Below are 25,201 nucleotides of genomic sequence, written 5' to 3'. Positions count from 1 at the left end.
AAAAGATCTCTACTGAGGGACACGAGGCACAGCTGAGGAAGGAGATAGAAGTCCTTAATAAAAGCAGGGATACTGGGGTGCTAGGTGGCTCAGTCGTTAAGCGTCTGCCTTCAGCTCAGGTCATGATACCAGCTCCTGGGATCGAGCCCCACATAGGGCTCCCTGCTCCACGGGAAGTCTGCTTCTCCCTCTCCCACTCCCCCTGCTTGTGTTCCCTCTCTCTGTGTCTCTCTCTGTCAAATAAATAAATAAAATCTTTTAAAAATAAATAAATTAATTAATTAAATTAATTAATTAATTAAATAAAAGCAGGCATATTAAGAAGAGGTTACTACAGGCAACAGAGACACTCCCTAGCATCCTTACACTCTTCAGCTCCAAGAACACTAGCATCCAAGAATATATAGCCCCCAAGCAGGAAAGGGGAGAATTGTCAGTCACACCTGATTACCCTAGTGTGTAGACCAGCTCTACCCATGGGCACAGAATTTCCAATCAACATTTAAATGCCTCCCCTTAAACATAAAAAGACAGAAACCCAAATCAAACTAACAGAAAAAAAGGAATTCTGACAAAAGAAAGGCAATACAAACAACAGAAGAAAACCCACTTCTTATTAGAGAAGATATTGCATCCAAGAAATAAGAGGAAATTATGAAAAAAAAGATAGTCAAAAAACAAAGCGATCTTGGAAGCTAAAAATGTGAAAGCAGAAATTACAATAAAAGGAATGCTTGAAAATTAAGTTGGGGAAACAGCCCAGACATTTCATCACAGTTTTTAAGTTTTTACTAAAACAAAAATAGTTTATTAAAACAGAGAAGGTGCCTGGGTGGCTCAGTCGGTTAAGCGTCTGACTTTGGCTCAGGTGATGATCTTAGGGTCCTGGGATCAAGGCCTGTGTCAGGCTCCCTGCTCAGTGGGGAGTCTGCCTGTCCTTCTCTCTCTCAACCCCTCCCCCCACTTGTACACTCCTTCTCTCTCCCAAATCTTAAAAAAAGAGAGAGAAAATATGAGAGAAAAAAGATAAGACAACTAAATGATGATCAATTCAGAAGGGATAACATCCAAAATAACAGGAGTTCCAGAAAAGGAAAAACAGATAAAGAGAAAACGGAAAGGAAATTATCCATACATAAATAAAGACAGGGACGCCTGGTTGGCTCAGTCAGTGGAACATGCAACTCTTGATCTCAGGGTTGTAAGTTCAAGTCCCACATTGGGTGTAGAGATTAAAAATAGTATCTTTTTGGGGGGAGGGAGGTGCCTGGGTGGCTCAGTTAAGTGTCTGCCTTCAGTTCAGGTCATGATCTCAGGGTCCTGGGATCGAGCCCCGAGTCAGGCTCCCTGCTAAGCAGGGAGCCTACTACTCCCTCTGCCTCTGCCTGCCGCTCCCCCTGCTTGTGCTCTGTCAAGTAAATGAATAAAATCTTAAAAAAATAAAATTTTTAAAAATTAAAATAAGATCTTTTAATTATTTACTCACTAAATAAATAAATAACTTTCCCATAACTAAAAAGTATCCAGAAGAGACCACAGGCAGTAATTTCTCTGATATCAGCCATCTTTTTAGATATGTCTAGAGGCAAGGGAAACAAAAGCAAAAATAAACTATTAGGAGTACATCAAAATAAAAAGCTTCTGGGCGCCTGGGTGGCTCAGTTGGTTAAGCGACTGCCTTCGGCTCAGGTCATGATCCTGGAGTCCCTGGATCGAGTCCCGCATCGGGCTCCCTGCTCAGCAGGGAGTCTGCTTCTCCCTCTGACCTTCCCCCCCTCTCATGCTCTCTATCTCATTGTCTCTCAAATGAATAAATAAAATCTTTAAAAATAAAAAAATAAAATAAAAAGCTTCTGCACAGAAAAGGACAATCAGAACTAAAAGACAACCTACTGAATGGGAGAAAATATTTGCAAATGACATATCCAGTAAAGGGTTAGTATCCAATATATATAAAGAACTTAACACCAAAAAACTGCAAATAATCCAATTAAAAAACACGCAAGATATGAACAGACATTTCTCCAAAGAAGACATACAGATGGCCAAGAGACACATGAAAAGATGCTCATACTCATCATCAGGAAAATACAAGTGAAAACCACAATAAGATATCACCTCACACCTGTCAGAAGGGCTAAAATCAAAAACTCAAGAAACAGCAAGTGTTGGTGAGGATGTGGAGAAAAAGGAACCCTCATGCACCATTGGTGGGAATGCAGACTGGTGCAGCCACTATGGAAGACGGTATGGAAGTTCCTCAAAAAATTAAAAATAGTGGGGCACCTGGGTGGCTAAGTTGGTTAAGCATCCGACTCTTGATTTCAGCTCAGGTCATGCTCTCAGGGTCCTGAGATCAAGCCCCATGTTGGGCTCTGAATTCAGTGAGGAGTCTGCTTGTCCCTCTCCATACCCCCTGCTTACTCTCATGCACTTGCTCTCTCAAATAATAAATAAAATTTTTTTAAAACTTAAAACAAGAAGGGCACCTGGATGGCTCAGTCAGTTAAGTATCTGAGCCTTGATTTCGGTTCAGGTTGTGATCTCAATTGGGGTCATAAGATCGAGCCCCATGTTCTTCTCCAACCTCAGCGTGGAGTCTGCTTGAGATTCTCTTCCTCTGCCCCTCCCCCAGCTCGCTCACTCTCTCAAAAAATAAATAAATAAATAAATAAAATAAAACCAGAACTATCCTACGATCTAGTTATTGCACTACTGGGTATTTACCCAAAGAATACAAAAATACTAATTCAAAGGGATATGTACCCCTATGTTTATTGCAGCATTATTTACAATAGGCAAATTATGGAAGGAGCCCAAGTGTCCACTGAGACATGAATGGATAAAGAATGGAATATTATTCAGCCATAAGAAAGAGGTCTTGCCATTTGTAACAACATGGATGGATCTAGAGAGTATAATGCTACAAAATAAGCCAGTCAGAGAAAGATAAATACCATATGATTTCATTCATATGTGGAATTTAAGAAATAAAACAAATGAACAAAGGGGGAAAAAAGAGAAACCAAAAAAACAGATTCTTAACTATAGAGAACACAGAGATGATTCAGATGGTTATGGGGCGGGGGGGGCGGGGGGAAAGACAGGTGAAAAAGCTGAAGGAGATTAAGAGTACACTTAGCTTTTTTGGGAGGTGGGGGGAGAGTCAGGGAGGAAGTGGGATGGAGGGGAGCAGAGTGAGAGGGAGAGAAAATCTTAAGCAGGCTCCATGCCCAGCACAGAGCCTGATGCTCAATCTCACAACCCTGAAATCATAACCTGAGCTGAAATCAAAAGTCCGATGCTTAACCCACTGAGCCACCCAGATGCCCCAAGAATACACTTATCTTGATGAACACTGAGTAATATATGGAACTGCTGAATCACTATATTGTACACCTGAAACTAATATAACACTATATGTTAACTATACTGAAATTAAATTTTTAAAAAGAGTTTATCAGATTAAAAGTTTCCAATAAGTATCTAGCACTATGTAACATATACCAAGACCATTATCAAAAAAATGTAGTATCAGGCATAAAGAGAATACACTGAAATCTTCCAGTAGAAAACAATAATCAAGAAAGACCAAAATCAGAATGCCATTAGCAATACTCTAAAACTGCACTGTTCAAAAGGGCAGCCACCAGCCACATGGAGCTATTGATGAGTAATGGAGGCTAGTCCAAATTGAGGCACTCTGTAAGTGCAAAACAAACTCCTCTAAGATCTCAAAGACTTAGTTTTAAAATATTTATTTTTTAATTCTACTTATTTATAAAAAACAATTATTTGATATTGACTACATGTTGAAATGAGAATATTTTAGATATACTGAACTAAATAAAATATATTTATTAAGCCTAATCCTTTTTATTAGCTTTTTTAAATGTGGTTTCTAGCAAATTTAAAATTGCAGACAACCTCCCATTTGTGGCTCACATTGTATTTCTATTCAGCAGTGCTGATCTAGACCTGGAAGACAATGGAGCATTGTATTCACAATTTGGAAAGAAAGTGATGTCTTTACCTAGAAGTTTATACTCAAACAATCAAGTGAGAAGACAAAGTATTTTCAGATAAGATATCAAAGGAATTTTCCCTATCTTTGTACTCTTTCTCAATGAAAGACAGACTTCACCAAAACAGGGAATAAACAAAAAATGGGAAGTCGCTGAACCTAGAAGAGAGAAAGGAAATCCCCAATGTAATGATAAAGGCAAGTTCCCAGACAACTGTGCGGCAGGTCTTAGACCAGTTTAGACTACCAGACCAGACTGGAGGAAAAAGACAGAGGTTTCAGGAGGGATATCTCGAAGAAGAAAACAAAGCCAGTGGAATAGCTCCTGTGGTTGAATATATGAAGATATGTTCAATCCTGTGGGAGACTCTGGGAATTAACCAATGAGACAGAAAACTAAGCAAGTGGCAAAGTAAGACAGTTATAACTCCAGAAAAACAAAAATTGTCAAGAAAGGAAATGTAATCATTACATACCACATGACTCAATTATGAATAGTTACATGACCATAGTAACGTAAATAGAGAACAATGATTTAATCAAAAAGGTTCACATAACTATACTGGGGGGCTGGGAGAAAGAAGGGCCACGTGGGTGTTATGGGTGTTGTGGGAGTAGGGATGAGAGAGATCAGTTGTAAAAGCTGAATTTTCTTGTACGGTAGGAATTGTAAAAATAATACCTAAAACTAAAAGTATGTAGACACTAAATCTCTCTGCATCTCTCCTCCCACCCCCCCCCATATAGAGAGATGTATAAAATAAGCATGATACCTAGAAATAGAAGAAAATACCAGAATAAATAGTCAAAGTTACTCAAAGTAGTTACCTTGAGAATGGGAATCAGGAATAAGAATGGGACAGCAAAGTGCATTTTCCCATTAAAAGCCTTACAGTATTATGTGCCTTTTTAGAAGTTACATATACTACTGTGATTAAAATAAAACCATCCCTACAAAAGCAAAAAGAATGCCTACGAGTGCATCCCAATTATGACTTCTGGTTTTATACTCATAACTGGTGGAAAGTAAATTAATACCTTTATTTAACTGAAGAAAGATGGGGTGGGGCTGCTCTAAACTGCATATACATTTTGTTCTCCACAGGCTTATTAAGGGCACTTAGTCTTTCAAAACCAGCTATCAATAAGCCAAAGTACTTTCCCATTAGGTTTTGTGTCCCTCTGTGAAGACCAAATTATACCACAGATCAAATTCTGATCATTTTCAGTGATTCTTTTCGAAGACTATATCAAATAATATTGATTCTAGGTTTCATTTCAAATGAATCATTTAAACCTACAGGTCATAATGCTGATTCCACTTTGGATCAAGTGTATTCTTCACAGTATCTGTAGAATGGCATTGCCCAGATCCATCAACCACCACCTTAGCAAATGGATCAGGAAGTCCTGTGAAAAAAGGGGAAGAAATTTTTTTTATTAAGGAATATTATAACATGGAAAATGGAAGATTAATTGTATAAAGGTTACTATTTACTACAAAAGATTATTCCCATTCTTTATAAAAAGTTTAACATTCAGCTATAAAGTGGTCCATTTTAAAACTAAGATTAAAGTTAATTCTATATTAAATACCAAAAGCTACGTTTTTTTCTTGCTCCTATCTCAAAACATTCTCAGCTTAAACTACAAAAGCCTAGAGGTTACCTCAGAATGTGGAAGTTTTTATAGATCTTTACCAGCTCTTTGACCCGAGGGAGCTTAAAACAGTCCTGGCTCTCTTAGAACCTTCCCAAGGTCTCTCTTAGTAGCATTTAAAGAAACAGCTTTTAATAACTTTTAATAGGTTTTCACACAAGAACATGGGCTACAGAGAAATCAAATTAGCCAAAAAGTTTTCTTCAATAGCTACCATGAGTGATGAGAAACTGAAATAAAAAATCTAATACCCTGCCTTAAAAGATCTTTCTATCTAATTGGGGAGATAAGAATGCCATGGATGGGGGGAGGACCGGGGGACGGGTTGGCACGCCTGGGTGGCTCAGTGGGTTAAGCCTCCAACTTTTGGTTTCGGCTCAGGTCATGATCTCAAGGGTTCTGAGACTGAGCCCTGCAATGGGCTCCGCACTTAGCAGGGAGTCTGCTTGAGATTCTCTCTCACCCTCTGCCCCTCCTCCAGCTCATGTTCTTTCTCTTTCTCTCAAATGAATAAATCTTATTTTAAGAATGCTGTGGGGGAGAGGGGAACCTGAGAATAAAGAAGTGTTTGTACTGACTATAAAGAAAACACTTTTAATACTATGTCAGGCGCTATTCTAAATGCTTTACATATATTGAATCTCTTATTCTTCACAATAATGCAATGGAGTTAATACTACTATAATCTCTACTGATGAGGAAACTAAGGCACAAAAGGGTTAATTAACTAGTCCAAGGACAAACAGTACATGACAGAGCCAGGGTCTAAAGTTTCGATTTTTAAAGCCATGCACATATAATCTGATTCTCGATTTCATGCTCTTAACCACTATGCTATGTTATACCTCTCACTTACTATGCAGTTCAACAGTGAGTACAAGTAAGAGCTCAGAAAAACAGGAGAACAGTTGAAGTTTGAACAGCAAGTCAAGGTGTATTTTGTTTGTTTGTTTGTTTGTTTGTTTTCTTGAGGGGATGGGACTCATTTGGGCTTTAAAGGACAAACAGGAAGATTGCCAAGAAAGGTATAACAATATTGACAATATTTGAAGGGCTCTGAGGAGTCTAACCAAATCTTCTGTGCTAATGTGTAAAAGTAAATACTGCTGGTAAGAGAGGCTTAAAAGTCAGGAAATGACTGAAATAGATTAACAGGGAGCCACTTTAGGTTCTTAAGCATGGCTGTAAATACATGGTCCTATTTTCCCACTAGTGGTATTCAGGGTAGACTGGGAGAAGGAAAGACTAGTATAGAGAACATCTATGAAGCTGTTGTAAGTTCCATAGAGTAGGATAAAAGAACAGTAAGATGAGTAGACCCTGCACTAGGGAAGTCACATGAAAAGGAAAGTGACAGTGAAATAAGCTACTCTGAAAGATCTAATATGAGTTTATAAGAAACTAAAGTCAAAAATGACACTACAGTTCTCAGCCCTAAGTAACAATGAGAAGAGTGGTCTTTTGGGGGGAAAGAAAAGTTAGAAGGTCGGGGCGCCTGGGTGGCTCAGACGGTTAAGCGTCTGCCTTTGGCCCGGGTCATGATCCTGGGGTCCTGGGATCGAGCCCCACATCAGGTTTCTTGCTCAGCAGGGAGCCTGCTTCTCCCACTCCCTCTGCCTGCCGCTCCCCCTGCTTGTTACTCTCTCTCCGTCAAATAAAAAATAAAAAATCTTAAAAAAAAGGAAAAGTTAGAAGGTAAAACTAAATAAAATGTTAAAGAGACAAAAATGACAATTTAGGCATTAGACATATTGGGATAGCAAAGATTTCCTATGGACAGCTGAAAATACTAGAACAAAATGTTGGTAAGTCGTGATAACTGAAGAACTTGTACACCTTGATATCTAATTTTTTTTTTAAGTCAAGACACCAATGTGCCAAGACTCAAGGCCAGGCAGAAATTGTGTCATCAGTTCCCCAATTCTATGATTCTGTGATCTGTCAACTTCAAATAAGAGAAGATCAAAATTTACGAGTGTTAAGTATTTAAGAACATACTTGGAAGTTAGGGTATTGATATATTTAACTATATATATTTTTTTAAGATTTACTTATTTATTTGACACAAAGATAGAGAGAGCACAAACAGGGGAAGCAGCAGGCAGAGGGAGAAGCAGGCTTCCTGCTGAGCAGGGAGCCCAATGCAGGGCTCAATCCCAGGACCCTGGGATCATGACCTGAGCCGAAGGCAGCCGCTTAACTGACAGAGCCACCCAGGCCCCCCTATTTAACTATATTATTGAAATTTACTGCTACTCATATTATTTCAATAATACCTAATCATTTTTTTTTTTTTAGATTTTATTTATTTGACAGAGCGCGAGAGAAGGAACACAAGCAGGGGGAGTGGGAGAGGGAGAAGCAGGCTTCATGCTGAGCACGGAGCCCGACGTGGGGCTCGATCCCAGGGCCCTGGGATCATGACCGGAGCTGAAGGCAGATGCTTAACGACTGAGCCACCCAGGCGCCCCTAATACCTAATCATTTTTAACTGTGTTTAATGGAAGAGTACTTTTCCCTCTGCCTTCAATAACATTATTTTCTCCTGAAGAACTCCATTCTATCTTGTTCTTTTGATTCTACTATCTCAAAAAATACATAAATATATGTTTGTAAGCAAAAACAAAAACAAAAATCACATTTCTAGCTTTCCTTTTAGATTTTGTTTAGTTATAGAATTAAGGACTAAGGAAAACAACTTTTCCACACAAAAAAAACTACGTATGGCTTCCAAATCCTTAAGTATGAAATCATCAGTCCCAGCCTCCTACGTTTCTCTTGTTAAATAATACAAAATACAGGGCGTCTGGGTGGCTCAGTTGGTTAAGCGACTGCCTTCGGCTCAGGTCATGATCCTGGAGTCCCTGGATCGAGTCCCACATCGGGCTCCCTGCTCAGCAGGGAGTCTGCTTCTCCCTCTGACCCTCCCCCCTCTCATGTGCTCTCTCTCATTCTCTCTCTCTCAAATAAATAAATAAAAAATCTTAAAAAAAAAAAATAATACAAAATACAAGCTCTACACCCTAACAACAATAAAAATACCTAACTTTCAACTTACCTGATTCTATTACTCCACAAAAATTTAACTTGAGAGCCAAGTTACTGTGATGTCATCAAAAGCTATCAAGTTTTCTGAAGTGAGTGAGACCCCTAGTGGTAAATATAAAGTGGCTAAGGTATTTTCTGTATTTTTAAAAAATTTCTCAATTAGCCCCATCATTTCTAGGTCATATAAAAATAGCTAAAGCTCAAGACTTTCTCGCTACACAAATGTACTTGGGCTGCAAATGATAATGAAACAAACATTTCAACTTAGAAGTGTGCTGCTGTCCAGAGGAAAAAAAAAAAAAACAAAAAACACTTTAAGTAGGCTCCATGCCCAGCATGGAGCCCAATCTCAGGGCTTGAACTCATAACCATGAGATCAAGACCTGAGATAAAGAGTCTAATACTTAACCAAGTGAGCCACCCAAGTGCCCCTAAAGCTTTATTTTTGATTGGGGGAAGGAAATAAAAATCTTTCACCAACCGTCTTGGTTCTGAGTGACTTCAATTTGGCCCTTATATGCAGCACCTTAACACAGTAGCTTACACACAAATCTTTTATTTAAATGTTGCATAAAAGAGAAAAAAATACGCTAATGAAAACATTCTTGGGGCACCTGGGTGGCTCAGTTTGTTAAGTGTCTGCCTTCGGCTCAGGTCATGATCTCAGGGTCCTGGGATCAAGCCCTTCATCAGGCTCTCTGCTCAGCAGGGAGTCTGTTTCTCTCTCTCCCACTCCCCCTGCTTGTGCTCTCTCTTGCACTCTCTCTCTCTCTCTAATAAATAAACAAAATCTTAAAAAAAAAGAAAACAGTCTTTAAAAAACAGATAATGGATAAACATTAGACAAAGCTAATGGTAGAATCTAGATGTGGATATTCACTATAAAACTCTCTACATGTTCCTATATGTTGAGAAATTTTTCCTTCTAAAATTTTGGGGAAAGGGGAAGTAACTTATTTTTTAAAGCCAATAAGCTTGCAAACAATTCTAAAAAGTGAATTAGCAAAACTTTTCTCAGGAAGGGTAGTTACCCACAATAAATAGTATTATCTCAAATTATACAAACTATAACACTTGGCTTTGTATTTTTTCCCTATAATTAAATATATACACACATACATATTTCATCAGCCTATAGTCATGCTTGATATTAAAATTTACTTCTCATTCAACATGCTTTAAACCTCATTACAAACAAGTACTTTGTATTTTGGTATCAATGATAATTGCATTCTGATCAATAAACAGACACTCTCACTCAAATTTCATTAAAAGATTTAAGAAGTACTATAATTCTTTCTCTGGAATTAATGTGGGCCACCCTCAACTTATAAGCAGATCAAAGACAGATGTAAAGCTACCACAGCAGAGGCTGTTCTCACTGTGAACCCGGGAGATAGTCCATCCCTGGCTGAGTGCCTTCTGAAGGCCTCACAATTGGCTTTCCTGTTTCCCTTTCCAGAGCCATCATAATCACATAGTTTCCCCTAGTTTTCTTATCCCTGGAGCAAACTCACAACTCTTTAAGAATTTTTATTAATTTTTACGCCTACACCAATGAAAAAGAGAAAGAGTTCAAGAAGGAACTTCTTTTTTTCCTAACTACAAGTTAAGGGCAGATAAAGATCGTATAAGTGATAACAATGGGCTCTCCGAGGTTTATCAAAAATTAAAGTAAGATTCCCCTAGATTTTCTAGGAAAACTGAGACAAGGTTATTTGGATATTTTACTGGAGAACCTGTGTCTTGGGACTCTGGCAGCAAGAACGAACTTGGGAAGGAAGGCTGGGAGACAAAATGGAAGATTTTATCTTTAAAACCAGAGCAGATGTCTTGGAGAGTGCAGAAGCAACTTTAAGAGTATGCATTCCTCACTTTCCTCCCTTTTTTCCTTGTCACTTGCCTATCTGATCCTATTTGCCACTCTGCAGTCCTACTAGAATAAATCCTACATCAAATCAACCTTTAAGAAGGGTAAAAAAGAGTATACATTGGTTACTAGGTTATTAGTGACAGGGATGAGATAGGTAGTTCAGCAAAAGCCTGTGAAGATAATATTTGGTGGCAGCATGAAGACAGGTCAGTGGCCTCTACTACTGCAACATGCAGTAGAGTGGAGAACACACAGTACATAAATTGGAGACTGCTTAAAACTTTAACTATGTCCCCAATTATCCTATTTAACTCCTTTCCCATATAAACACAGACACCAGAAAATTTTCTAATTATATAAAGGTTTATAAGATGTTATTTTACAAACTTTAATTTTGGTTCTCTCCAGAAATTTTAAAAGAAAGTTTCAAGTGAAATGAATTAAGTATGATTTTAAAATGCATCAAGAGCTTATTACTTCTTTTAATCAAACCCCTGAAAATTAAGTAGTATCATATTAAATTAGACAGCACTTACAGCTAGTTTTTGCTGGCTGGTAGAACCTGAATTTTAAAATCAAATGAAATGTCTCATTTATAACTTCAAATATTTTACATATAAAATTTTGTTGGCTTATAGTTCCTTACCAAAAATTATATCATTTTTACTCATTTATATATTTTTAAATTTTCTTTACTCAACAATTTAAAGCTATTATGAAATATGATATTACAGGGTAAAGATTCTAAACACACGTGAGGGGTTCTTCCCAATCCTCCCTCACAAAACTTAATCCTAAATAAAGCCACCAAAAAAAAAAAAAAAACCTGACAACTTATTGGCAAAGAGACTGCAAATATGGGAACCAAATGTCTGCTTTGGAGTCTGAGACATAAGAGCATCTATGATAGGATGTGGCAGAGATTTCTTTCCTACACTCTGGAAATTCCAAGCAGGCTGAATGACTTCTCTACTTTCCAAGGAATCATGACTGCCTGAATAAAATTTCCTATAAAATGTTAGAAAAGAAAAAGTGTTTACAAAATAATCTCTACTTTTCTAGAAACTTAGTAGTATATGCACACCTTCAATACTCTTTACACACATCTCATATACACACACTTACCACACACATTTCACACAAATATGTGGGAGGGGTGGATAAAAGGAAAGAGACTAAAGCTAAAAAGGCACAAAATCCTCTAAAAAAAAAAGCACAAAAAACAAAACACAGTGTTGCCAAAAGGCTCTGAACCAAAGCATTCATAAAACAGTACCGAGTAGATTTCTGAATAGAGAACTCACTAAGCCAGACAATTCCGAAAATGTTATCCAAAAAGTCAACACACAACATACAAGATTTAAAGTTAATTTACTTACGGAAAAAATCCTTTTTCACCAAGTTTTTTGCACAGAGTACTGTAAAGGAAACAAAAAAAAAAACATGGAAAGAATTAAAACGGTAAGACTGCACTGTCAAAAGATTCATTTTAAAACACTGAAAACACCAGTGAATAATAATTAACTAATAATAACTACAGCAAAGTATGAAATATGATCACAAATTTTTATTAAAGACTAGCAAAGGACAGCTGAACCAGTGGTTGCAACTTCAGCAATGATCACCAGTAACAGCTGAGGGCCAGAAAGTTTATAAATCTGGTATTCTAATAAGAATCGACTTCCAATCAATCTTCCATCAAGATTTACCTCAGAGTAGCTCAGTGAGAAGGGGGAAACAGTTCTAAGAAGAAAATATGTAAACTTAGGTTGATAAATATATTTTTAAATGAAATAACTTTGTACTGAAGATCATAAATTAGAACTTTCTTGATATAGATGAGATTTTTTTTAAATAACATTCTGTTATTTACTCTTCTTCTGACTCTACAGAATTTTACAGGAGATAAATTACCTTCTCCTAAATCATCAGCTCAATGACAAGACAGATTACTGTATCTACCAAAAACTGAAAGTTAATAATATTGAAATAGATATCCCAAATCCACATTCTCTGTATTACCTTGCATTAAATTACTACTTTTATGGTGATGGATGCACAACCTTGTGAATATATTAAAAGCATTGAATTGCACACTCTAAACGGGTGAATTTTATAGTACGTGATTATATGTTAACTTAAAAATTACTGCTTATGTAGTCATAAACTTAACTTCTTTAATTCAAACTTGTTACAAGTGAGAGGAAAACATCAATTTCCATATGTTTCTAATTTATAAAATATCTATAAATGTAACGTTTGGTTAATTTCTACCCATTTCAGTTTAAATGGTCTGTTCAATTAATTACAACTATTTAAAGTTTAGTGTATAAAGTTCATTTAACATAACAAACCTCAGCAATAAGTCAAAATATATTCACTTTAAAAGTTCAAATAAAAATCATTTTGAAGACAGATGCCACTGGCAAATGAATAAAATTATTAAGTAAGCACAAGATACTGATTTACTAGTCAGAGTTTCTTAGGCCCTGTCTTAGAAACAGTATTATTTTTAAAAACATAAAAACTCAATCATGAAAACTAAGGGTCATAACTAAGAGTACCAAATCACAAACTGGATTTAGAAGAACTTCTCCCTAAACCTTCATTATCACCATATAAACTGAATAGAATACTCAGGATCAATACATACACAATACATACATGAATCCAAATTATAATCTTCAGTACTGATGAGGTAATGGGTTTTTTAATCATCAGCCTATGATTCCAGAGTGAAATGATTTCACATGCTACTTCAGAGAAACAAAATATATGTGAATTCTCCAACTTCTCATCACTAACCCTACAAACTTATGTTTTGATACTCATTCTTTTTGTCTTCCTTCCACTTACAATGTCCACCCTCCTGTCTAACACTGTCCTTCCCCACCCCCACACCCCACCCACAGTGGCTGCATTCTACCAACAGAGCATGAGGATTCCTTTTTCTCCACATCCTCACCAACACTTGTTATTTCTTGTCCTTTTGATTCCAGCCATTCTGACAGGTATGAGGTGATATCTCATTATGGTTTTCATTTACATTTCCCTGATGGTCAGGGATATTGAGCATCTTTTCATGTATCTACTGTCCATCTGCATGTCTTATTTGGAAAAATGTCTACTCGGGTCCTCTGCCCATTTTTTAATAGGATTATTTGTGGGTTTTGCATGTTGAGCTGTGTAAGTTCTTTATATACTTTGGATATTAACCCCTTATCAAACACATCATTTGCAAATATTTTCTCCCATTCAGTAGGTTGCCTTTTTGTTTTGTTGATGGTTTCTGTTGCCATGCAAAAGCTTTTTATTTTGGTATACTCCCAAAAATTTAACTTTGCTTTTGTTTCCCTCGCCTGAGGAGACATATCTAGAAAAAATGTTTCCACTGTCAATGTTAAAATTACTGCTTATGTTTTCTTCTAGGAGTTTTAGGGTTTCTGGCCTCACATTTAGGTCTGTATGGTATTAGAAAGTGGTCCAGTTTCATTCTTTTGCATGTGGCTGTCCAGTTTTCCTAGCACCATTTGTTAAACAGACTGTCCTTTTCCCACCATAGATTTTTTTTTTTTAATATTTTATTTATTTATTTGACAGAGAGAGACACAGAGAGAGAGGGAACACAAGCAGAGGGAGTGGGAGAGGGAGAAGCAGGCTCCCGGCAGAGCAGGGAGCCCGATGCGGGACTCGATCCCAGGATCCTGGGATCATGACCTGAGCCGAAGGCAGACGCTTAACGACTGAGCCACCCAGGTGCCCCTCCCACCATAGATTTTTGCCTCCTTTGTCACAGATTAGTTGACCTTCTCAGTGTGAGTTTATTTCTGGGCTCTCTATTCTGTTCCTTTTATCTATGTGTCTATCTTGTGCCAGTACCATACTGTTTTGATTACTACAGCTGTGTAGTATATTTATCCTGAAATCTGGGACTATGATACGCCCTCCAACTTTGTTCTTCTTCCTCAAGATGGCTTTGACTATTCAGGGTCTTTTGTGGTTCCACACAAGTTTTAGTATTATTTGTTCTAATTCTGTGAAAAATGTTGTTGGTATTTTAATAGGGATTGCATAAAACCTGTAGATTGCTTTGGGTGGTATGGACATTTTAACAATATTGGTTCTTACAATCCATGAACATGTAATATCTTTCCATTTATTTGTGTCATTTTCAATTTCTTCCATCAGTGTTTTACAGTTTCTGGAGTACAGGTCTTTCACCTCCTTGGTTAAGTTGATTCATAGGTATTTTATTCTTTTTGGTGCCATTATAAATGAGATTGTTTTATTTCTCGTTCTCCTACTTCATTAGTGTGCAGAAATGCAACAGATTTCTATATATTGGTTTTTTATCCTGCAACTTTACTGAATTCATTTATCAGTTCTAGTAGTTTTTGGCAGAATCCTTAGGATTTTCTATATATATTATCATGTCATCTGCAAATAGTCGAAGTTTTACTTTCTCCTTACCAATTTGGGTGCCTTTTATTTCTTTTTCTTGTCTGATTGCTGCAGCTAGGAGTTAGGACCTCCAGTGCTATACTGAATAAAGGTGGTGAGTAGACATCTTTGTTTTGGAAACAAAACAAAGGATTTTAGAGGAAAAACTCTTAACTTTTTCTCCCTCAGGACCAGATGGGCCTAACAGGTATATACAGAACATTCCATTCAAATACATGTTCTTTTCAAGTACACGTGGAACATTCTTCAGGATAGATCACAAGTTAGATCACAAAACAGGTCTCAATAAATTCAAAAAGACTGAAATCATATGCATTTTTTCCTACCACAACAGAAATCAATCACAAGAAAAAATCTGTAAAGAACACAAATATATGGAGGCTAAATAACATGCTACTAAACAATGAATGTGTCAACCAAGAAATCAAAGAGGAAATCAAAAAATACATGGAGACAAATGAAAATGAAAACACAATGGTCCAAAATCTTTGGGATGCAGCAAAAGCTGTTCTAAGAAGAAAGTTTATAGCAATACAGGCCTACCTCAAGAAACAAGAAAAATAAACATACAACCTAACTTTACACGTAAAAGAGCTAGAAAAAGAAGAACAAAGTCCAAAGCCTGTCAAAAGAAGGAAATAAAGTTTAGAGCAGAAATCAATGAAATAGAAACTAAAGAAAAAAGAAGAAAAGGAAAGAAGGAAGGAAGGAAGGAAGGAAGGAAGGAAGGAAGGAAGGAAAGAAAGAAAAAGAAAAAGAAAAGAAAGACACAAGAGAAAAGCTCAATGAAACTGGGAGCAAGTTCTTTAAACAAAATTTTACTTTATTTTACCTGGACAAAACTTTAACCAGATTCATCAAGAAAAAGACTCAAGTAAATAAAATCAGAAATCCTGGAGAGATAACAACCAGCACCAGAGAAATACAAAGGATTTTAAGAGACTATTATGAAAAATGTTATGCCAACAAATTGGACAACCTAGAAGAAATGGATAAATTCCTAGAAACAAAGAACCTTCCAAAACTGAATAAGGAAGAAACAGAAAATCTGAACAGACCAAGTACTGATAAAATTGACAACAATCAAAACAATCAAATTTTGATAATAATCAAAAAGGTTCCAACACAAACAGAAATCCAGGACCAGACAGCTTCACCGGTGAATTCTACCAAACATTTAAAGAAAAGTTCTTCTCAAACTATTCCAAAAAACAAAAGGAAAGCTTCCAAATTCATTCTCCTGATACCAAAACCAGACAAAGACACTTAAAAAAAGAACACCATAGGCCGATATCTCTGATGAACATAGATGCAAAAATCCCCAACAAAATATCAGCAAACCCAATCCAACAATACATTAAAAAAAATCATTCACGGGGCGCCTGGGTGGCTCAGTTGGTTGAGTGACTGCCTTCGGCTCAGGTCATGATCCTGGAGTTCCGGGATCGAGTCCCACATCGGGCTCCCTGCTCAGCGGGGAGTCTGCTTCTCCCTCTGACCCTCCTCCCTCTCATGCTCTCTGTCTCTCAAATAAATAAATAAAAAATCTTTAAAAAAAAAAAAAATCATTCACCACATCAAGTGGGATTTATCCCAGGATGCAAGGGGCAGTTCAATATTTACAAATCAATCAATATGATTAATCACATTAACAAGAGAAAGGATAAAAACCATATGATCATTTCAATAGATGCAGAAAAAGCACCTGACAAAGTACAATATCCATACATAATAAATACTCTGAACAAAGTAAATTTAGAGTGACTCCACTTCTTCACTTCCCACTAATGCCTTAATTCACTGCAATTTGGTTTCCTCTCTCACCATTGCCCCTACATGGCTTCTCCAAAGTGCCAGGGACATTAATTACTAAATCCATCCAATGGACATCTTTCATTATTATCACACTTGACCCCTGAGGAGCATTTGCCTCTTCTGGAACCCCTCTTTTCTTCTGGTTTCTGTTCAATACCACATTCACCTGGTTTTATTCCAGGCATAAAATGCATTCTAAATCTTCCTTGCTAGATCTTTTTCCTATACTCCATCCATGGAAATTGAGGTTCTTCAGGATTTGTGGCCTAGATCCTCTTGTTTTACTCTATAACCTGAGAAGCACAGAAGCCCATCTTTGCAAACCTTGGAATTATATGTAAACTGTCATATGCAGCAGGTGTACTTTTCTGGGGAAAGAACCCACATTTTTCCTAGGAGAAAATTCATAGCCTAACAGATTGACAAAGCTCTTCTTCCCCTCTCAAAAAAATAAATATGAAGAGCTACATTTCATACATTCTCCCTGACCTTTACCATTCTGGTGACACCTAAATATAAAGACCCAATCTTAACTCTCTCCTAAACTTCAATTAAATTAAATATGCCCCCAAAATAAAATCATCTCCTCCTCCTCCCCAAAAACTGCTCTTCCAGTTTACTTTCTTACAATAAATAACCTTGCTTTTGACTCCACTGCTCCAGTCAGAAACCTCGACAGCAACCTTCACTACTCTTCCCCCTCCCCACCTCCCGGCAAGTAACAATTCTAATCAATTCTGCCTCTCAAATATCCTCATCTGTCCACTTCTATTAACAATGCCCCCACCCTTGTCCAGGCCACCATCAACTAGTCTAGGCCATTACAACCAGCCTCCCAATCAGTCCCCTGCCTGAAGCCTCAACTCTCCAATCAGTTCTCCACAATGGATCCAAAGTGATCTCTTTACAAATATGATTAAGTCCTTCTATACATTTCCCCTCCTCCTAATACCATTCCAAAATATCCTTAAAACGTTCCTCAGAACTATCCTTCCACCTGTGTTCTGGATTGGCTTCTAAGTTCATCATTGTTTTAAGATTTTATTTATTTGAGGGGTGCCTGAGTGGCTCAGTCGGTTAAGCGGCTGCCTTCAGCTCGGGTCATGATCCCAGGGTCCTGGGATCGAGCCCCGCATCGGGCTCCCTGCTCGGTGGAGAGCCTGCTTCTCCTTCTCCCTCTGTCTGCCGCTCTGCCTACTTGTGCTCTCTCTCTATCTCTGTTAAATAAATAAATTAATTAATTAAAAAAAAAAAGATTTTATTTATTTGAGAGAGTGAGCGAGCACAAGCAAGGGGAGGAGCACAGGCAGAGGAAGAAGCAGACTCCCCACTGAGCAGGAAGCCCGATGCGGGACTCGATCCCAGGACCCCGAGATCATGACCTGAGCTGAAGGCAGACGCTTAACTGACCGGGCCACCCAGGTGTCCCCCTATATCATTCACTCGTTCACCATTTTCTAAGGACCTACTTTGTGCCAAGTACTATAACAGATTCTGCAGACATGGGGATAAATACTTTGTATTTAAATAGTATTTAGTGGGGCACCTGGGTGGCTCAGTTGGTTAAGTGGCTGCCTTCGGCTCAGGTCATATACCCAGGGTCCTGGGATCGAGCCCCACATCGGGCTCCCTGCTCAGCAGGGAGTCTGCTTCTCCCTCTCCCTCTGCCCCTGCTTGTATGCTTACTCACTCTCTCTCTCTAATAAATAAAATTTACAAAAATAAATAAATAGTACTTAGTATTTAAATAGTACTTTGCCCTCAGAGCTTGCAGGTCAAGTATACTTCAAATATTATGCCATCAATGACCTTTTTTTGTTATTTTCTCAAGAAACTATTTTAAATTTTGCAAAAATCTCCTTTAGTGTCTTTGATTTCAGGCAACCAATATGAGGTGATTGGAGAAAACCATTTGCAGAAATGTAGATGCAATAAATATTACCATTTCAGTCAATAATTTCTTTTTATGGTTGGATAAGAGTTATCAATTGCAACACACCATGTAGTAATATCAGAGTAAATCCCAGCTGTAGAAACAGAATGGTATTGCTGTTCTTACTGAGTTGTACTCATAATGAATGGCTGTCTATGCTTAATCTGAATAAAACTCCCAACTGTTCAGTATCTTCTTGCCAAAAATTCCCCTTCCTCCTCCAGATTGGAGTTGCATTCCAATTACACTGCTGATTGGAATGAGATTGCTTAAGAGAAAGAAAAAAACCACTCAGACATCCCGTCTTCTGTCGCCCCATGAAAACAGATTTTATAACACTGTTCCTGCAACTCAAAAGTTGCATAGACTATTTTTGAAAAGAGTAGATTTCTCTGGATTTTCTTTGAACTTATATTATCATTGTAAAATAAAACTGAAGTTCAGGATAACATTCCTATACATATTCCAACAAGACGGCCTAGTGCTTTAAAAATGTCTACTAATATGCACCCTTCCTGATCGCTGGCACATGACAGCAATTTAGATCTTTCTGCTCCAAGAAACAACCACTACCTCAACTCCTACACATGGAATGAAAATGAAATTTAACCCCAATAGAAAACTCATACACAAATTTTTATATGTACATATTTTAGTTACTGTTGCTTGAAACAGGAGCATACATAATTCACATTCAAGAGCATTATTACAAAATGTTACAATGAGCAGAAGTATCAACTACAACCCTCTGTGCATAATAATGAAACAGTTAAGGATGACAAGTAGCATGTTGAATTATTACACATCCATTAAAATTATGTAAATATATTTATTGACAAGAAAATATTTCTTTAAATACTAAGAGTAGAAGTCCATTTACAAATAATACATTTAATAAAATGTAATTTTAGTAGGGAATATAAGAAGACTGGCTAACATCATTGAATATATACTATGTGCAAGTGTACACCAACTACTCTGTGAAGTAAGTGGTATTACTACCTACATTTTAGAGATGAAGAAACAGAGACTCAGGCATTAAAGACTTGCCAGAGATTACAGTGTAAGTACTAGAGTTGAGATGGCAACTCAAACAGACTAATTACAGAATCCAAAATTTGAACCATCATACATAAAATGAAACATAGTCTCTCAGGTTAGCTCTTCCTATATAAAGGAACTTATGCTGGTTAAAGCAATTATCGGTCTGATACAAGTTCACAAAATGGTCAACAGAAACCTAGGATGCAAAAGGGCCTTCTACAAAAAATTAGCAATCTCCCTCTTTCAACAGATATAAACAGTTTACCTCCACAATCATATTAGACCTGCTTTTAACTAAGTATCTTGCCAAAGTGCCATTTAATCAAGGAATTTTAGGCCATTTGTTTTATGCATGTTACAAAACAAAACTAAGTTTTGTTGCCACTAAGTTTAACTTAATATATTTAGTACCTGGCAGGCAGGTGATTAAATTAGCATATTAGAGGCTATATTAAAAGATACAAGTTCTATCACAATAAGGTAAATATTCTTACTAAAACACACACACACACACACACAAAAACCCCTAAACTATCAGCATTTAAATATTTCACCGAAGGCAAAATGGGTTCTCAAGTTAATCAATTAAAAGTGACCTTTTTAGCTCACTCATACCAAACAACTTTTAAGTAATTGGTTTGTTTTTTTTAACTTAAAACATATGAAGATTTGGGTCAAAAAATTTTCCTTAAAAAGTGTATTTTAACTGAATAAAACTGAAACAAGATCAGGGTGTACAAATAAGCTTTTAAAAAATTTAAGTGCAGGTTTGTTAACTTCTTCAGTACAAAAACAATTATTTACTTTGACATAATAAATGCAGATATAGTACTTGTTTTAGCCACAACTAGAAACATCTGCCTTATAGTGAGGCAATTTTAAAATAAAACTTCTCTTACAAACACAGTAATCAAACTCTGGTGTAAGTTCACATGTTAAAAAATAAGTAAGATTCAGCTAAAGCCAAGCAGCACACTGAGAAACGTAAAGCATGCAGTCTAGGCACCTGGCACATAGCAGGCGCACAACAGAAGATATTATTGTAAGAAACTCCCTGAAAGCATTGCAGCTATGTATCTTCAATCGTTACTTCCACGAAATTCCTTTCTCCAAAATTTGGGGATGAAAACGAAAGTCCTGTCTCCTCTGATAAGGTCAGTAAATTCACTAGACTTAAGGTCCTCCTACGCTATCTGCAGACTGAACCCTCGCCTGGCTAGTGTCACTGGAGATGGGACCACTGCCTCCTCTCTACTGGACACCTTCATTCAGACAGACACAACAGAGGGCTGCTCAAAGTGATGGACATAGCTATGTCTAAATTTAACCACGTGATAATTTACTTCTTCATCAGAACACCAAGAGAAGAAAACCTTATTATAAAATACAAGTATATAGGTGCAATGAAGCCTGAACACTAGTCTGTATGTTGGGAAAAGGTTGTATCACTTTCTGTCCACTCCCAAGTTTCTCTTACTTTTTCTAGAGACACTCACAGAGACAGCATAGTATGGTGGGAAGCTATAAGCACTATATGAGTTTGAATCTGGTGCTATTACTTATTACCTTGTGACCCCAAACAACTACTTAATGCCTCTTTACCTCCTATCTTACCTGTAAAAAGGAGGATACTAGGAGCCTCCCTGAAGTGGTATTTTAAAGATTAAATAAATTGAAACACATAAAGTATTTGGAACAGCACCTCATATACAGCAAGTGCTCAATACATATTAGCTATTATTGTCCCTTCTACTCTAAACTTTCTAATAAAATTAAACCGTCAAGTTGCAAGCATCTTAAAGTGCAAGAAAGGGGTCTTCTAACCTGATGAGGAAACTTGGTCTGGGTTGCTGTAACAAATCCCATACACTGGGTGGTGTAAACATTTACTTTGCACAGTTCTGAAGGCCGGGAAGTCCAAGATCTGTGCCAACAGATCTGATGTCTGGTGAGGACCATCTTCCTGTTTTGCAGACAGCCACCTTCTTGCTGTATGGTCACATGGCCAAGAGAAGGATCATCTTTCTTGAGTCTCTTTAAGGGCACTAATCCCAATCATGAGGGCTATACCCTCATGACTTAATTACCTCCCAAAGGACCCCCCTTCTTCAAATACCATCAAATTGGGAATTAGGGCTTCAACATATAAAACTGGGGAGGGCAGACACAAACACGAAGTCAGTAACAAAGTTTATGTACTTAGCTTTCAGTAATGAAAGCAAGTCTCAATGTGTATGTCTAGCATCACTCTTCTCTCAAGCTCCAAGCCCACTTTCCAACTGCCTAACCCCACATACCCACCTGAATACCTCACCAGCACTTCAAATTTTATTTATTCTAAATTGAATCCAACAGCTTTCCTCCTGAACCAGCTGTTCTTTCTGACCTTCCCAGTTCTGTGAACTGCACCACATGCTTCCAATCATCTAGAAAGCAATTGTCTCTTATCTCTCCCTGACCACTTCACATCTAAAGCAGTTGCCAGATTGTATCAGGTATCATATACCTCTCTCTCCACCTATTTCCATTTTTGATGTTCACATTTAAACAATACATCTAGAGTATTTTATAATGTGCCAAAAAAACTTCCACACAGAGTCACTTGCTTGATCCTTACAAAAGTTTGTGAGTTATGTTCTAATATCCATAGAAAAGGAAACTACAACTAAGAGTTATGGCTTGACCTAAGCTGTCATTTAGTAAATGAGCTTATCAGTCATTTTGAATCCAGGCTCTATTCTCTTTTTCTATAGATTGCTCACTCACACTAGCCTTCCCTCTCCTTAACCCCTAGACTAAGAATATCAGCCTCTCTGTCCCCTGAAATAAACCCAAGACTTTTCTGCCTTGCCTTCATTCAAAATATTCCTCCCATCTCAAGTGTTGTTATTCTAACCACCTACCTTCAAAATCTTATCCATTCAAATCTCATCTTCATGTGAAATCTTTTCTGATCTCCTCCTTTCTCACTATCTGATTTTCTCTCTCCCTTCCTATGAACTTTCACCACCACTTTGACTCTACTCGTTTTGTATGTCCCTTCTCACTAAGCTTGTATTAAAGTTATTCACGTGGTATCTTACCTGTCCTTCAATGTCCCACTAAGCTATACGTTTCTTAAAAACAAAGCCACGACTTATTTTTATCTCTCCTACTGTTTATATGTATCTTAAACATAATGTGTACTCAAATACTTCTTGAAATCAATGAAAATCCTCAGAAAACCAAGACAAGGTATGACCAAACTAAAGAGTAAATAATAAAATTCACTCTTTGCTTTCCTTAACCTAGCAAGTCAAATCACGGTGGCTTTCTCAACTATTTGTAAACACTCTGCTTATCCAACTACCTATTGGAGCCCTTTCTTAAAAACAGAGCTCATTGAGCTGGCTAAATCAGTAGAACGTGTGACTTCTGATCTCAGGATTGTGAGTTCAAGCCCCACACTGGGTATAGAGATTACTTTAAAGTCTTAAAATAAAAACAAAAACAAAAAACCAGGGGCGCCCGGGTGGCTCAGTCATTTAAGCATCTGCTCAGGTCATGATCCCAGGGTTCTGAGATTGAGTCCTGCATCAGGCTCCCTGCTCAACAGGGAGTCTGCTTCTCCCTCCCCACCACCTTGTTCTCTGTCTCTCAAATAAATAAAATCTTTAAAAAATAAAAATCTCACTGAACCTTCTCTCATATACAATAAAAAACCGTATTATCACCTTTTATTATCACCAATTATATTAACCTTATTTCTACAACAGTGCAAACAAGGATAAGCTCTTTCTGCATCCTTCCAGCCTCTAAAAACTGTTGTCACTCAAATACCTGATGATCTACTCTAACAGAGCAAAGTGCCAAAGATACTTAGTTTTCTTTTTTTTTTAGATTTTATTTATTTGAGAGAGAGAGAGAATGAGAGAGAGCGAGTACATGAGAGGGGGGAGGGTCAGAGGGAGAAGCAGACTCCCTGCCGAGCAGGGAGCCCGATGTGGGACTCGATCCAGGGACTCCAGGATCATGACCTGAGCCGAAGGCAGTCGCTTAACCAACTGAGCCACCCGATACTTAGTTTTCAAAACAGACCATATTTGTAAATACAAGCCACTAATACAAATAGGAAAGAAGACTGCGACTATAAAAAAAAAAGCACTGTGATTTATAACTTCTTCATAACTTCATGCTTTTGAGATATTTCCTGGGTTGATAGGGAATTACTAAATTTAATAAACTTATATTAGGATAATTTTCAATTTACAGGAAAGTTACAAAGATAGTATAGTGTTCCCATATACCCCACAACCATTTACCCTATTACTCATAACATCTTATATTAGTATGGTACATTTGTCATAATTTAATGAACCAATATAAATTATTATTAACTAAAGTTCATATTTTATTCAGATTTCCTTAATTTTCACATAAGGGCTTTACTCTGTTCCAAGATCCCACTGAGGAAGCCATATTACATTTAGTCATCATGTCTCCTTAGGCTCCCCTTGGCTATGACAGTTTCACAGACTTTGTTATTGTTTCTCAGACTTATTATTCATGGCCTTGATAGTTTAGAGAATACTGGTCAGGTATTTCGTAGAATGCCTCTCAAGTCAATCTGTCTGATTTCTCATGATTATTCTGGGTTTATGAGCTGTTGGGAGGAAGTCCACAGTAAAGGTGCCATTCTCATGATATCATGTCAAGGATGACTTATCACTATTGATATTAACCTTGACCTGGCTGAAGTAGTGTTTGTAGGGTTTCTCGACTCTAGAGGTACTCTTTTATCCTCCTTTCCATACTGTACTCTTTGGAAGGAAATCACTATTAGTGTGCAGCCCACACTTAAAAACCAGGGAGTTATTTTTCCCCTCCTTAACTGTGGAATGTCCACATAAATTATTTGGAATTTGCATGGGAGAGTTGTCTATCCTCCTCCATTTATCTATTTATTCAATCATTTATTTATACCAGTATGGACTCATAAATATTTATTTTATACTTTGGGTTATAATCCAGTATTACTTTACTCTGTTGCTCAAACTATTCCAGCTTTGGCCACTGGTAGTTTTCAGTTGGTTCCTGTGTTCCTTTGACATACACACATAATTGTGGGGACGGGGGTACAACTGCATACTTTCTGACACTAGAAAATGCTCCAGGCTCATCCTGTGTTCCCTGCCCTTGTCCTAGAATCACTCATTTCTCCAAGAAGCCCTGGGAATTACCAGTTTTAAACATCCATAAAGACCCACATTTTTCAAATATAAACAGTTAAACCAATTAACCCTCTACTTCCCCACTAGAACATTAAATTCCATGAGGTCAAGAACTTAATTTTTTTTTTTTTTTT

At 37.3% G+C, this 25,201-nt stretch overlaps 1 protein-coding gene across 1 annotated transcript in view; it reads right to left on the bottom strand.

Moving 5' to 3' along the window:
- The window catches only part of SMURF2 (SMAD specific E3 ubiquitin protein ligase 2), a 113,673-nt gene that overhangs the window by 45,961 nt on the left and 42,511 nt on the right, over positions 1–25,201 (bottom strand). Inside the window, exons 2-3 of the mRNA XM_031032761.2 lie at positions 11,984–12,022; positions 5,326–5,434 (exon numbers count right to left, since the gene is read on the bottom strand). Of these exons, the coding sequence (XP_030888621.2) occupies positions 5,326–5,434; positions 11,984–12,022 (148 nt within the window). The remainder of the gene's footprint in view (positions 1–5,325; positions 5,435–11,983; positions 12,023–25,201) is intronic.

The sequence above is a fragment of the Leptonychotes weddellii genome, chromosome 15 (assembly GCF_054177405.1).
Source record: "Leptonychotes weddellii isolate Sample4059 chromosome 15, ASM5417740v2, whole genome shotgun sequence".
Taxonomy (NCBI): Eukaryota; Metazoa; Chordata; class Mammalia; order Carnivora; family Phocidae; genus Leptonychotes; species Leptonychotes weddellii.
The sequence above is the reverse complement of the archived record's forward strand: the minus strand, read 5'-3'. Positions and strand labels throughout refer to the sequence as shown.